This window comes from Ctenopharyngodon idella, chromosome 11, assembly GCF_019924925.1.
Source record: "Ctenopharyngodon idella isolate HZGC_01 chromosome 11, HZGC01, whole genome shotgun sequence".
Classification (NCBI taxonomy): Eukaryota; Metazoa; Chordata; class Actinopteri; order Cypriniformes; family Xenocyprididae; genus Ctenopharyngodon; species Ctenopharyngodon idella.
This window is the reverse complement of record NC_067230.1, coordinates 14832148-14848887: the sequence shown is the minus strand read 5'-3', so window position 1 is coordinate 14848887 and position 16740 is coordinate 14832148. Positions and strand designations below refer to the sequence as shown.

Here is a 16740-nt window from a genome sequence, read left to right as displayed (position 1 = left end):
CACACACACACACACACACAAAAAAAAAAAAAAAAAAAAAATCTACGTAGGGACAGAATCCTCACCGGTGTAGACGACACCATTAAGCTCCAAAGACATGCTGATGCTGTTTAGGCCATTGGTAGTCAAGTTCATGGCAGAGTCTGGTCTGCTCTCTAATGGACGACAAACAGAGTTTAGCACATTCATTTTTTTATTTCCCACTTTGGAAAAGTAAAAGCACAACTCTCCTCAAAATGTAGCATGAGGTATTATTTATTTACGCAACACAAACAGTCTGGTACAAGTTAAGTGCCAACATTTAATACGTGGGGTTTATACAAATCACTAACTCAAAGTATGTGCAATAGTTATAATCATCTGTGGCATTCAGCACACTGGCTTACAGCAGGGGGCGCTGCCTGTCAGCTGTTGTGTTTCCTAGTCAATAGTTAAAAGCAACTTAAAAAAATAATGCAAACGGTTCACATGCAGTGGCAAGGGGAATTTGTTCAGTATCTTATTCATGTTCCGATAAAATATGTGAGGCGAAACCTCTAGTATTTAACACCTCTAACCAAGAAAAGGAAGTCAGGCTATGTTGAGGCAGGGATTCCCCACAAAGCAGAGCTATTTGTCTTGTAATTTTGTCTTTGCGGTTAAAAATGGGTCAACACCTTCTGTCTTCTAATGAATCCTTCAAGCCACCATCCTTTAGATTAAATACATCAGTGCAACTCTCAATTCTGATAAGATCTAATCAGATCACTTTTAACAATTCTCTTTTCTCATTCACAAGAACAGCATTTAGTAATAACAATACTAGAATTACTGCTGTGTGACAATGAGAGCTCAGACCAATGACTCACACTACAGAAGGTGGCTGACATCTCCACCTTGACAAAGTGTGCTTACCACATGCCAGTAATTTAGTTTGGCTGTGGTAATATTTTCACACCCTTTCCTACAAAATAGTTAGTACCAGTGAATGATGATGTAAGAGGGGCTTTGCAGTACTGCACTAGAAAACACACTGAGTTCATTTCATAACCTCAGGAACCAGAAGTTGGATATTCCACACACAGGTTTCCCTGAAACATCAGACATTTTATAAAGGGTGTTTTTTCTCAGGTCGGTGTTTATGGGAAAAGATAAAACCACAGTAAGAATGCAAATTATGGCAACTCTATGTAGGCGAACTGTAACGATTATGTTTCACATACATTTCAACGTACAATTTATATCAGTATATAGGATCGTAGTCAGTGCTAGGTAGATTACTTACAAATTGACAAAATTGCAGTTAGTAACATAATCCATTACATTACACATTTTAGGTAATATAATCGGACTACTTTTTAGATTATTTTTGACCTAACTTGTTTAATCACATTGAATTGAATAGAATAATATTGTACCATACTGATATAAAAATAATACAAAGAGAAAAAAAATATATTCTATTCTTTGTTATCAACAACATGATGTGCATTAAATACACTACCGGTCAAAAGTTTGGAAACATTACTATTTTTAATGTTTTTAACTGAAGTCTCTTATGCTCATTAAGGCTGCATTTATTTCATAATAAATACAGAAAAAAACAATAATATTGTGAAATATTATTACAATTTAAAATTATGGTTTTCTGTTTTAATATACTTTAATATATAATTTATTTCTGTGATGCTGAATTTTCAGCATCATTACTCCAGTCTTCAGTGTCACATGATCCTTTAGAAATCATTGTAATATGCTGATTTGATACTCAGTTATTATCAATGTTGAAAACAGTTGTGCTGCTTAATATTTTTTGGAATCTGTGATACTTTTTTCAGGATTCATTGATGAATAAAAGGTTAAAAAAAAAAAAAAAACAGCGTATATTTAAAATATAAATCTTTTCTAACAATATAAATCTTAACTATCACTTTTTATCAATTTAACACATCCGTGCTGAATAAAAGTTAATTTCTTTCAAAAAAAAAGAATGAAAAAAAATTACTGACCCCAAACTTTTGAACGGTAGTGTATATTGTTACAAAAGATTTCTATTTTAAATAAATGCTGATATTTTTTAAACTTTTTATTCATCAAAGAATCCTGAAAAAGTATCACAGGTTATAAAATAATATTAAGCAGCACAACTGTTTCCAACATTGATCATAAATCAGCATAATACAATGATTTCTGAAGGATCATGTGACACTGAAGACTGGAGTAATGATGCTGAAAATTCAGCTTTGCATCACAGAAATAAGTTATATTTTAAAGTATATTAAAATAGAAAACCATAATTTTAAATTGTAATAATATTTCACAATATTATTGTTTTTTCTGTATTTATTATGAAATAAATGCAGCCTTAATGAGCATAAGAGACTTCGTTCAAAAACATTAAAAATAGTAATGTTTCCAAACTTTTGACTGGTAGTGTATGGCTCATAAGACATAGCAAAGACATGGTTAAATGACTTACTGAGTTATAATTCAAATAATAATTCATGCGTTTGCCAGGAGTTGATTCGATATGCAATGTTGGGAAATAATTTCTGTAAATCCAGTGGTAAAATGCTTTGTGGAGAATCAATAGATTATGAATGAATGATTTACTACCATTATGTGAATATGTAATCAATAAAAAAAAAGTAATTGTAGTCTGATTACAAATATTTTAAAATGTATTATAATCTAATTACAAGTACTTAATTTTTGGAATCTGATTAAGTAACCCAGATTACATGTAATAAGTTACTACCCAGCACTGATCGTACTATATTTATATATAGAATGTTACACGATTGATTAACGCAAACAGGTAGAGCACATCAAACATGGTAAAAGACAGCTCAACTATACTTACTTGAGGTGCGAGAACAAACCTCATCTGGTTCATGCACAAGCTCAACCGTGTTTGCACGCCCATATGAGAACAAACCTCATTGGCTCAGTTGAGCTTCTATTTACCATATTTGATGTGCTGATCAATGTTTACATGTGAATAATTCATCATATAAAGCGATCATGTCTCTTCAGGAGACTTGAAGTAAACTGATTCATTCATATGGATTACTTTTACAATGTCGTTTTGAACTTTTTGAAGCTTTTTGGTTGTATAAAACTTTTAGTGGAGGGCCAGAAATCTCTCAAGCTTAACTAAAAATAACTTAATTTGTGTTTCGAAGATAAACGAAAGACTTATAGGTTTGGAATGACGTGAGTGTGAGTAAATGATGACAAATTTAAGTTTTGGGTGAACTAGGCCTTTAAGACAGATCAGTCAAGCAACTCTCCGTCTAGTCCAGGGCTGGGCAACTCTGGCCCTCAAGATCCACTTTCCTGCAGAGTCTAGCTCAACCCTAATCAAACACCAGTACAAGCTAATAATCATGGTCTTTGGGTTATTAGAAACAAAGCCACTTTACAGGGATAGTTCACCCAAAAATGAAAATTCTGTCATCATTTACTCACCTTTGGGTTGCTCCAAACCTGTAAAAAAAAAAAAAAAAACTGTAAAAAATGAACTATCCCTTTAAGGCAAGCCTTCAAGGTTAGCAAAAAAAGCGCAGCGGTACGCAGGGAAAGAAGACCAGAGGCTGTTTTTTTTTTAAATGGATGTCAATGAAGAGGCTTCACTACACTGAATATACTGCTTTTGCTGGAAAACAGCTTATCATTTAATGAATCAACAGCCTATCAGCTAACCTTCAACATGTTTGCCATTAAACTTTAGGAAAGAATTCTGTTTTTACCCACTTTATTCCTACGCCCCATGGCGCTTTGTGTGAATTATGGGTGTAACTTCTGTTAAGCTGCAAACAATCAGTGAAAGGCTCACTCTATGAATGCAATAATATGTTTTTTGTTTCTGTTTTGTTTTTAAAAAAAAAACTGGATGACATTATTCTACTCATCCTTCAACCTTTGAACATTAAAAGGACGTTTAAAAGTGTAAAAGCTTCAACAAGGTACTTTTAACAGACCACGAATAACCACCAAAAGCGTGATTCTTTCCACAGCAATAACGGACGGGTTAAATATGTATTATGTGACATACCTTCAGCATTGTGTGATACTATTTCAAAGTGATTTCCATCATTTTGACAGATAATAAATTGTATTTACATGTGAAAAAAAGAGACACAAGGAAAACTACGGATTCTTTGTGCAATCCAGTGAATTATTAATGGGATATATTGTAAATTAAATCGGGAGAGCAGACCACAAATGTGCAGTATATGTTGTCCTTTTTCATACGATTGCAGCGAAATGCAAAGGGAAAAAAGAAAAGAATCGTGAGGGAAAAGAATGCAGTGACTAAAAAGAGCTCTCGCCATAGATATTCTTGTTATAACATGTCACGTTAAAATAGCAAGTGTTACGTTATTCTCATGAAAATAAAACATGAAGGAAAACTGACAGCTCATTCAGTCAAACTGACGGATATGCTTTATTTGTAGAGCAACATTATGATTTGAAATGATTCATTTCAGTCTTTTTAAAATGGAAGTTTATGACACTTCTTATTCATTTCTATTATCTGCAAACATTGACATGATGTCAAGGCTGTGATATGATTGGCTATCCAGGCACACTTCATCCAAGTTGGCTGTTACGCTTTCTCTAATTGTAGAACCACGGACCCTGATATCTCTCAATAATAAGACCATCTCTGCTAGAAAGCTACAGGCATGTGAGTTTGATTAGGGTTGGAGCTAAACTCTGCAGGAAAGTGGATCTCAAGAGCCAGAGTTGCCTAGCCCCGGTCTAGTTGGTTTTAAAATATGTGTGCACATCCTTACCGATAGATTTGGTCTGGATATACTGATCATGTATCAGACTGATATACTTGTCTAAAGCCCAGAATGTTAAAGTGTCAGTACCTTGATTGTTGATGCGAATGTTCATGGGGATCTGTGCCGTCATGGCCAGCAGGTTTTGCTGCAGGGCTCTCTGCAGTAGCCGCTGGTGTTCCTCCAGTGGTAGTGCAATCTTCTTCTCCGGGGGCTCGCCGGACTCCAGCTTGTCCCGCAGCTGCTCCAGTGCAGCTACCTGTGCGATGGTGGCCTGTGCAGCCGCAGCCTGGGCCGCAGCTACTGTCTGAGTGGCCAGAGACGCTGGCAGACGAGTCTGAATCCCGTCATCCTCTACAACAGAGATAGAAAGAAAGACAAAACACACTTGAAATAAAGCAAACCGTTTGGCAACATTAAAGAACACATGCACACCACGAGTCACGTGTCTTTTAAGATGTCATTAAAGATATTTAATCATGATCCTCTGCATTATTTCTGTGTCTGAGAAGGTTTTACCTTTTTTAATTTTCTGTAAGGATAAGACGGAGGCTCCGTTGCTGGGCAGGGCGATGCCCATTGGTGGCATGGAGAGTTTGGGAGAGGAGAGCATGGTGGGTGTTCCATTGGGCGAGTAGGTGAAGAGCGAGCTGCCAAAACCTTGCCTGCGTCCCTCTCGCCGGTTACTGTCGATGGCAGCCTGCAGCTCGTTTGGATTGCTGAGACCCCTCTTATCGCATTCATAAGGATACAGATACTTCATATATCTGCAGAGGGGTGAGAAATTAAGAACACACAATAAGTTCCCTGCTAATTAATAATCTAATTGACTCTTTCAGACAAACCAACCCAAAGTGTACATGACATAGGTTAGCCTGTCACAATGAACCAGAAAGGTTGACATGGAGCAGCTAAATCTCAAAACTCCGGGAATCACCCACTTTAAAAAAATGCTGAACAGAGTCTGCTGGTAAAAAACAATGTGACAGAGCTCGTAATAAAACCAGAATCAACATTTTTATTACTCAACAGGCAAGTAAGGTATTTTATTGAACAGATGAACTGCCATATGTAGCTCTCAAACAGAGTTCACTGTAAAGCATTATCTATTGTGAAGGGTCATTTTCGTCTGCACACGCAGAGCTGAAGCACAACCAAAACAATGTTCTTTCACAACATGCATGCAGTTTTGTTTTTAACCGCTAGAGGGCCAAAAGTTACATAATGTACCTTTAACTGGTGCTCTTCGTGTGTCAGTCAAAAATGATGATTTCAATGAAATTAATGTACTATATATTAGTTAGATAATGTTTTTCATTTAATATTTTGTATTTTTATGGTACTAAATTATATTTATGCTGTAGTTATAATCCATTTATTCACTTTTTGTGCGTAAACCTGAAAATGAAATTTCCAACTTAAACTGTCATAAATCTTGAACGCTTTAGAGCACAGACTTAATTTTGGTCTTTTTAAAGATGACACATGGCAAATTATTGCTGAAGTTAAAAAAAAAGTTTTAAAAAGCTAACTTAAAGTTACAGAATTTTACATTTATTGTTATGAAAAAATGCACAAAAATACTCTTTTCAATTTTTTGTATAAACACACATTTTCAAAAACACATTTTACTCTAAAACTGCAAGAAAATCAAAGCCACAAATCTAAACAAGTTGTGTTCTAAATTTGAGCATGATACTTCAAAAATTGAGCTTTCAGTAAGATTTTGTTTGGCCGTAGTACCAAAAGTTCTCACTAGATGAAAACATTCACTACTATGCTCGTGAGATATGGCCAGTTTAGATGGAAAGGATCTCAGGCTGACTAGCTGAAGAAATTACTATAGCTATACCCATTAAAAAACACAGTACTTCCTTGAAAATAAATTCCAGCACAGCACTACAACAACCAGAATGAACGACTCTTCACAATAGATAATGCTTTGCAATGAACTCGGTTAGAGAGCTACATATGGCAATTTATCTGACTCTCCTCTGTTTGGCGTTTTTTTAAAAATCCCCGGTCATGAATGAATGTCAACCTCTTGCTCATTGTGACAACTAACCTATGCCACTCCATGCATGCGTCAAAGTACCCGGAGCATCTTTTCTCCATTTACGGATATGATGAGACATGCACAGGCACATGTGACACATGTACACAATGTGAAAACCATCCCGACAGGTCTAAAATATAAACACTTATAACAGGTTTACCATAGTGAATTCAGGGTAAGACAGAAACACATTTTGGAAGAAGGATTGATGATGTATTGATTCATTATTTCAATTTTGAACAAAAAAGTTACATAGTGCACCTTTAAATAAAGACCATATAAATGCCAGGCCTGTACATGTGTAAGTAAACATCATTTCTCCTGCAGTGGAGGTGTCAGCGAGTACGTACTGTGTTCTGAGAGTGAAGGCAGCGCTTGTGATGGAGGTTGGCAAGTTCAGGCCCTTCGTGATCTCCCTCCACAACTTTTTATTTATGACCTCCACCAGCCCCCCCTTCTCTGTCACCAGTTGGTACAGCATGTAGAGGTCTAGCACCTGCTTGGCCATGATGGGAATCCTGTTCACTGGCGTCCCTGCGCAAAAACAAACAGCTGCGTTGAGCGTCATAGCAGTTTGAAAATATATACGACAAATGAAGAAACTCCCATATCATGTCTTTATTTGGGAACATTTCTGAGTTTTTATAGGCAGCAGGTTGTTGTACACATGCATTTGTGCTATAAATAAACATGGCTGGTAAAATTTCTCTCCCAGGTCATTAATTTATTAATCAGGAGAGGGTTTAACAGGTGTTGGAGAACATTTTCCACAGCAAGTGCAGCGGGTTTAAGTACATTTAGATGGGAACACATGCTTCAACAGTTCCAAGGCCGGATTTTGACATGGACATGTGTTAGCACTCCCACGTTTATAATCGCACATGTGAATGTGGGAGCCCCAGCCCAGGTTCAGCATGATATAAAGAGAGGAAACTGTAGTGCTTGATATAAATACACATAACCATCACCGTGGAGATGAGAAAGATGAGCTGGGTGTTGATGTGAGTGCACAAGGGGCAGAGTTTGGGCAGGGCTCTATAAGATGTCATATGGAGATGTTTTGAGCAGGAAAACACATTTACACATACCTCTCTTCTGCATAAAGCTGAACAGATCGTCCAGGAACTCCTTCCTATTTGGGTCACTGTCCAGTTCATAGAGCTGCATAAGGAAAAACACACAAACAAACAAAAATGGTTAAAAGCGCAGTGCATGAAAATGTTCTCTCATCATTCTTGACTTCCTGATAAGGAATAAAGCACAAGAGACCATGCTATATTTTGAAGTCATGGCTAAACAGTATGGTTAGCTAGCAATAGGCTTCATGCTGAATGTCACAGCAATATATTTAATGAAGCACATTCAAAGACCTAAATCGGAAACAATACAACCCGTTTTACTGAATATGGAAGTTTGTTGTGGGTAACCCACATTACGTCCTTGCAACATATTCATTAACGTCAAGTACACTGTTCTATCTATCTATCTATCTATCTATCTATCTATCTATCTATCTATCTTAAGGGGTGCTGTGCCGATTTTGCGCATTACAGCTGTTACCATGGCCATGTTTGGAACAGCATTCTACCATACTATGACCTGCTATTCTTTCCAAAATGAGCAGTAAACAAAGCAAATTGTGTTTAACAGTATACACCACAATGCCAAACGCTTACTTTTCCACTTAAGTGGATGAGCCACAAGTAATACCTGCCATGATTACCATTTTTCAGTTCAGTATTTGATCAATTACATTTTCTTATGCATTTATTTTTAATCTTGTTGTTTTTGCTTGTTGATGTTGTTATATGCATGTCACCTGTGAAGCATTTTAAGTTGCATTTTATGTATGAAAGGTGCTATACAAATCATTTTTGAATTATTTATAAAATGTTTTTCAAAATAATGTCCACAAAATGCAAAAGACAATAACTGGATACCACTTGCTGAATGAAATATGCATCGTGATGAAGTGATGTGACAAATGTAGAGAGGTCAAGTTATAACAATATATAGTAGCATATTATACTGTTCACACAGGAACGCTGTTATTGCATAATGCATTCTGTTTCACATATTATAAAAAAAAAAATGAGTCACTAACATGTGGTTTAACATGTGTCAAGCTAGCACCTTACAAAAACAGTCTGTATGCAGTGTTCAAGTTTGTTTATGTCTAGTTTGTTTCAGTGTGTTTATGATGATTCAGTAATGCACACGTTAAAAACTGTAATGTAAAATGGTATTTTAATCAGATCTTTGGTTTTCAACTTAAGCAATATTTCTAAGAAACGTGTGAATGCCGGAAGGATCTTAATGACAGCGAAGCCACCTCATGTGCCCAAAAAGGTCACGCTATTTAATCACGCACAGCCAGAAAAACAGTGATGGTAGCTGAGCAACGGCCAGCATTAAATTGCTCATTTTTTCTCTGTCCTTCCCTTCTCGCTTTCTTCCCCTGTTCCTGAGCTCTCATTATAGCAGCACAGAGAGCTCTGTATTCGGTCAGTGGGCTGAGGGGGGCAGGGGGCGTCTGAGTGAGTGTAAAGGTAATGCTGGGGGCCAGCGGGTTAATTACAGGATATATGCGTTTTTGAGGACTGCCACACAATAAATCTCTCAAATGGCTTGTTCTCTATTTTCAGTAGGGTACTCAGAGCCCACCCTTATTTTTTTTTACCCATAATTTTACTATCTGTGTCCCTTTTATCTGCCAGTCTGTACAAAACCAGCCACCCAGCAGGGAGCTGATTATAGACACTCCATGCCATTATAGGTCTTTATAAGAAAACCTCATGCTTAAAGGGTTAGTTCACCCAAAAATGAAATTTCTGTCATTAATTACTTACCCTCATGTCGTTCCACACCCGTAAGACCTTCATTCATCTTCAGAACACAAATTAAGATATTTTGATGAAATCCGATGGCTCAGTGAGGCCTGCATTGCCAGCAAAGCCACTGAACCTCAAGGTCCATAAAGGTACTAAAAACATATTTAAAACAGTTCATGTGCCTACAGTGGTTCTACCTTAATATTATAAAGTGACAAGAATACTTTTTGTGTGCCAAATAAACAAAATAACGACTTTTCAACAATATCTAGTGATGGGCGATTTTTAAAAAAAACACTGCTTTGGAGCTTTACGAATCGAATCAGTGGTTCAGAGAGACAAAGTAACTAATTCGAAACAAAAGATTCATAAAGCTCAGAAACAGTGTTTTGAAATCGGCCATCACGAGATATTGTTGAAAAGTTATTTTGGTTTTTTTGGCGCACAAAAGTATTCTCGTCGCTTTATAATATTAAGGTAGAACCACTGAACTCACATGAACTGTTTTAAATATGTCTTTAGTACCTTTCGGGATCTTGAAAAGTTCGGTGGCTTTGCTCAAAGGTCTTACGGGTGTGGAACGACATGAGGGTGAGTAATTGATGACATTATTTTCATTTTTGGGTGAACTATCCCTTTAAGGAATCATAAGTCATGCTTAAGGAATCATAAGAAATTTAATGGTTGTTTCATAAGTCTCAAAAGCCTTAAGAGCTCATAAAGCTGCCCTTGATTCATTTCAAGTTTGACAAGACTTGATTATCACAAAATCTGATTCATAGAGTGAATGAGCCAGTCCAATGTCTTTCATTTTGATTTAAAAAAAAAAAAATTGGCTCACAAGAGTCATTAGTTTGTGAATCAGTATAACAATGGACAAAATACTGTTAGAGTACTTTGTCTTGTCATATATAATAATTACAAGATGAATTCACTGCTATATTCTGTTATGTCTGAGCACATTAAGTGTGAAAATGTGATGATTTTTCCCTCTAGCAAAGTATTGAAAAAACAAGGCTATTATGTAATGACATCAAATGCAAAATGCGTGATTAATTGAAGCCATTGCCATTTTGTTTTTCATACAATGTCACAGTCAAGTGGTGACGTCTAAGGGTACGCTTACGCGACAACGATATGGTTAAAATGGAGAAGTTTTTCCTCTGAGTTTTCCACGTACAGACGACACCACTGTCAAAACGAATTCATACGAATCCATGAAAATGACAAAAAAAACCCGCTGTATTCTGCCGGCAGGCCATTAGATGGCGATGAAACACTACAGACTGAACATGTATTGCGCATGTGCATGACGCCATCGTTTTCACAGATTCGCGATTTTGTTTACACGGAGACCGTTTTCAAAAACTTGCACTTTGAAACCAGTTTTCAAAAGTTTGCGGTTTCAGGCCACCAAAACACCCTTGTCATTTAAATGAACGGCCAAAATGCATAAAAAGTTTTCTGTTTTTAGTTGAAAATGTGTAAACGGCCCCTAAGATTCCATCTTGTAACAGCAAGTTTGAAAGAAAAGAAAAAAAAAAAAAAAGATTTTACATTTTTACTAGTTGCAAACATATGTTTCATATCCATAGGTGCTATACAAATGTTTAAAACCAAACATACTAAAAAATTTTTTTTGTTTAATTGGAATTTTGATTCCCAACTCCAGTGCTGTGGCCACACTTTCAAACTTAAAAAAATCAGCAGGTAAACAGGAACCAATCATTAAGAATTCAACTCTCGCTCTGAGATCCCCCCCTCAGGCTCCACTATCTAAATGGATAAACCTATAGATCATTTTGCCCCAAATTCTGCTGATACGCTCTAGGTCCCCTCCCTCATACCATGGAAACACATCTGTTTATCTGTTTTAAGCGGGTGGAAGCAGAGCCATCTGACATTACCTCAAATACAGGGTGGAGAAATGCACCATGAAAGAGTCGGTTGGATGTGAATTTTTCTTCAACTGATTTTAGGCTCTAAATGTTGCCTCAAACTTGGTGGTAAAATAGAAGTACTGACTGACAACAGAGCAATGCAAAGATAAACATCCAACATAAACAACCTAACCAACAGAATACTAATTTGCCTCCTTATTTGAATTCAGGAATGTTGATGAATTTCCCAAGAAATGGGGACATAAATAGTTACACAGAAACACAGGTAACATACCTAACAATCACATTAAAAGTAACAAAATAAAGGTGTCAAATGCTTTTGTGGGTCAGTTTTACATCTCAAAAGGTTTCTGAAGTGAGTGAGAGAATGAATGCTGAATTGGATACCTTGGATTGACATTGAGAAGGTCTGACATTGTATTTCGATGACACGTGAGCTGTTGGCCTCGAAACAACGCAGCAACATTTCACACCTGCCAATCACCTCAAGAGGCAGGCAAAACGACAACGGGGAGGATGGGCCGGAAATCAGTGAGGCCCAAATGAAGGGGGTGACAATGAAAGCACATGAGAACAGTATCGATCTCACAGAGACGCCTGTTCTCAATCTTACTTCATTTAAGTGAAGGGGTTGCATTGAGGGCAAAGGATACTGTGGTTTCTGTATTACTGAGAGAAACTAGAGGGTCACAACGTCCCTAGCTAAACCACGCCTCACCAGAAACACCTGCAGGGAACGAGAAATTGATTTCAGAAACCTGAAACTCTGAATTCTGGCTAAATTATTCAAATTATTTATTAATTTAACCGATACTGAAATCTGTGAAGGCTGAAAGTCTTGAATAAGTTTTGAATACACTCAATAGATGGTATAAAAAAACCCTGAGATTAAAAATACTTATCAATTGCTAGCTAAATTAAAGTGTTTAATACACCACAATAAAGCATCTGATTAAATCATTACTCTTGGGTTCAATCATTATCAAACTGTTCGTTTTAATAACGAACACATTAAAAATGTAACATGAATCTTAATCAGATCTTTGGTTTTAACTAAAGCAATATTTCTGCCAAACATCTGAATGCCTGAAAGATCTTAATAATAGGAGAATCAACATTTATCAGCCATTACCTAAATTAAATTGTGTTTAATACACCATATTGAAGCTTTTTCTTGAACCCATGAGTTATTATAAAAAGAAATTCTCATGTCTAAAGTCACAGAAACAGAGTTGCACAGATGAAACAATTAACTTAAATTTGAGATGCCTGCTCAGACAGAAATAAAGAGAGCAAGGAAGGAAACTATCTGCTCAGAATCAGGCTACATTTGGTATTGTGACAGCTCCAGACATTTATTGCACCCTGAATCCTGTTCACTTCCTGTCTCGCAGTTCACATCGCCTGTTCATCAATTAAAAAGTGTTCAAACATTTGACTTCTGATCCCAGATTTGCCCAACTACCCTCTCCTTCTGTCTCATTCACTAATCATACGTACACAAACATTTGTGAGTAAAACCTGCGTGGGCGAAAAGTTTCAGATAGAAAGCGTGATTCATAAATAAATGTGCACATTTTTCTAAATTTAGAACCAACTCAAACCACATGTACTGAAAAAAAAACCCCAATTCATTGCGGAATTAGAAAAAAAAAAAAAAAAAAAAAAAAGTTCATCAAAAGGTAAGAAATCTCCTTAAAGACCAAGAGACTCTTCAGATTGAAGGACAAAAAGTGTGAGAGAGAAGTGTGATGCAATGGAAAAAGTGCTAGGCTAAGCTTTTCGGCCATCTTTGTTTACATTCCAGTGTCTAGAACCCTCAGTCTGACATCAGCTCAGAAGCAGCAGCAATGTCTGGACAATATCCAGCTATGAACTACTCCCCATAACAGCAATTCCTGTCTACAAGGGCTCGTTTTCCTGCTCGGACATGAGTAAGTGCTTTGTGCAATTAAAGCTATTCGAATAGTAGAATACCTATGGGAGATGTCTGTCTGAAACAAACGATGCCACGTCTACATTAATCACGATTTATTTCCCTGTTTAGATCCTTTCATGACTTCTTTTCCGAGACAGGAGTAATTAAACGGCTGACTGATAATAGGTCAGTGGTGAAAGCAAATCTGTGAATTAAGCAAATGAGGCACTGATATGTTTTCATCAGGAACTGTGAGAACTTAATTTGTTTAAACAAAGAGTGGAAACTGGAGACACATAACTGTTTAAACTACAAAAATTAGCAAGAGTTTACGGCAATTCAACAACTGGTCAAGCGATAACAGCAACATGTTAATAAAGAACATAATTAGCAAGAGATCATGTCGCTCAAGTGATAACATTGAAAATTCAAACTGTAATTAGTTTGACAGATACAAACAAAGCGAGGACACCAAAACCAATTAGCAAGCGTGTAAGTGTGCGACACTTTCTTCAAGAATAAAAGGTTTCTCACAGTGTTAAAACCAGCCCAATCTAATAAAACATGCGTCAGAGATAAAGGGTTTTGACCGAAATTGTAAACTTCCCCTAACATTAAAAAAACTTGTATGTCATCCTGGTATGGCCTATTCAGCAATGGGTATAAACAATCTGGTCCCATTGGTTTGAAAATTTATAGAAGCTTCTTCTCCTAACATTTATTCAATGTATACAGATCCCACTCTGTTTGCCATTTTCTAAAATGATATATAAAGATTCCAAGCTCCACACAGCTTTGTGTCTTTAATGGTCACCCCCCCTCAATTTGCAGTGAGCAAATCAATGTTTAATGTTAAAACCACTAAATGGCATCTGACTGCAGAGGGTGTGATGAATTTTTAAAGAGCTCTTTTCTTTACTGTCCATCTGGGCTCCATTTGCCCTGCTGTTCACATGTACAGCGGACATCAAAGTATATTTCTCCTTTTCTCAGGAAGTTCGTGTGAGCGGAAGAAGTGTAATATTTTATAGAGCTACAAAATGAGAAATAAATTTACCTTCATATATGATGTCATGGTAGCCTCTTATTAAAGAATAGCGACGCATCCAGTTGGTTTATGACAATGCGGGTTTATGACAACGTGAACTAACAGGAAATTCTCAAATACAGTTGTTTGAACCGAGCAGATCTCACCCCTCATTGACTACCATAGTAGGGGAAAAAAAAATACTATGGTAGTCAATGGGGGGCGAGATCTGCTTATTTACAAACATTCTTCCAAATATCTTCCTTTGTGTTCAGCAGAACAAAGAAATTCAGACAGGTTTGGAGCAACTTTAGGGTGAGTAAATTTTCATTTTTGGGTGAACTATCCCTTTAATGCAGCTATTTTACTAAAGTAACAGATATTATGCATGAAACATCACTTTTTATTGAAGCTTGTTTCTGCCACTGAATAAAAAGGTAATTGTGACTTTATCTCACAATTCTGACTTTTTTCTTGCAATTCTGACTTTATAACTCACAATTCTTTTTTTCAAAAGAATTGTGAGATAAAAAGTTGCAATCTTCAAAAGCTTCCATACATTTTTCCTTACACTGAAATTTAAATACATTTAGAATAAAAATTGATGTAAGTGGCTATCAAGTCGCTATATATATATATATATATATAAAAATGATGAATATATTGTATAATAATGCAATGGGGGAATATTTGTGGGTCCTGATAATGCCAAATGTCTTATGCTACCAGTAAAAAGTGGCCTACATTATTTTAAAGGGTTAGTTCAGCCAAAAACCTCATGTCGTTCCACACCCGTAAGACCTTCGTTCATCTTCAGAACACAAATTAAGATATTTTTGATGAAATCCGATGGCTCAGTGAGGCCTCTATTGCCAGCAATGCCACCTAACCTCTCAAGATCCAGAAAGGTACTCAAAACATATTTAAAACAGTTCATGTGAGTACAGTGGTTCAACCTTAATATTATAAAGTGATGAGAATGCTTTTTGTGCGCCAAAAGAACAAAATAACGACTTTTCAACAATATCTAGTGATGGGCGATTTCAAAACACTGCTTTGAAGCTTTACGAATCATTTGATTCGAATCAGTGATTCGGATCACGTATCAAACTGCTGAAATCACATGACTTTGGCACTCCGAACAACTGATTCGAATCAAATGATTCGTAAAGCTTGTGTTTTGAAATCGCCCATCACTAGATATTGTTGAAAAGTCATTATTTTGTTTTTTTTTGGCGCACAAAAAGTATTCTCGTGAACTGTTTTAAATATGTTTTGAGTACCTTTCTGGATCTTGAGAAGTTAGATGGCATTGCTGGCAATAGAGGCCTCACTGAGCCATCGGATTTCATCAAAAATATCTTAATTTGTGTTCTGAAGATGAACGAAGGTCTTACGGGTGTGGAACGACATGAGGGTGAGTAATTAATGACATTATTTTCATTTTTGGGTGAACTAACTCTTTAAATACATCTAGTCAGTGACAAAGTGCAAGCATATTAATCTAAAATAAGTCTATATTTTCAGCTTCAGAATCATGAATATTTTTATTCTGGTGTCACCATTGTCCTGTGCATGGGGTTACCAGCACCAAGTCCAAGCCTATTCATTTCCAGCCCCAATTTTATAGCATTTTACTCAACAGTACATTTTTTGTTAACCTTTTACCATATGTATCGTTACACCCCTACTGTTTAGGGTTGCCAAGTACTGTTGCAACTTGCCACATTAATATACAGTCAAACCAAAAATTATTCAGACATTTTTGATATATTTTTACCAGTGTGTGCAGGACACTATAGTTCATTTATGTAAGTGAGGATAGCAAAATAAAGTAAACTGTGACATATTATACCCAAAAATTCTTCATACAGTGGACTACCTGTAAAATTAATAAAAATTTGGAACCAAAAATTGTTCAGACACTTTGACCTGACCATGTTTTACTTAAGCGTTATCTGACATAATTAAGATTATTTTTTTTCTGACACAGTTTAACTCTGAGATCTTGTCATATTTTATTACCATTTTTTTAAACTATAGTGAATAAACTGTATTAATGAATGAAATGTTCAAGGTGTCTGAATAAATTTTGGTTTGACTGTAGAACTTCAGAACGGTTTGTTTTATAAACGTATATATCAGTGAATTGCAAATGTAGTTCAAGTCATACAAATGGCTACATCCTGAAAAGGCTAAAAACAATATTAAGTAAATGTTGCACTGAGCTGTTAT

At 36.2% G+C, this 16740-nt stretch overlaps 1 protein-coding gene across 2 annotated transcripts in view; it reads right to left on the bottom strand.

The window, feature by feature from the left end:
• arid3a (AT rich interactive domain 3A (BRIGHT-like)) overlaps nt 1-16740 on the bottom strand; it is a 38684-nt gene that overhangs the window by 4384 nt on the left and 17560 nt on the right. For both annotated transcript variants that reach the window (XM_051912421.1, XM_051912422.1), the window contains exons 4-8: nt 7917-7989; nt 7179-7362; nt 5292-5539; nt 4863-5126; nt 66-155 (exon numbers count right to left, since the gene is read on the bottom strand). In XM_051912421.1, the coding sequence (XP_051768381.1) occupies nt 66-155; nt 4863-5126; nt 5292-5539; nt 7179-7362; nt 7917-7989 (859 nt within the window). The remainder of the gene's footprint in view (nt 1-65; nt 156-4862; nt 5127-5291; nt 5540-7178; nt 7363-7916; nt 7990-16740) is intronic.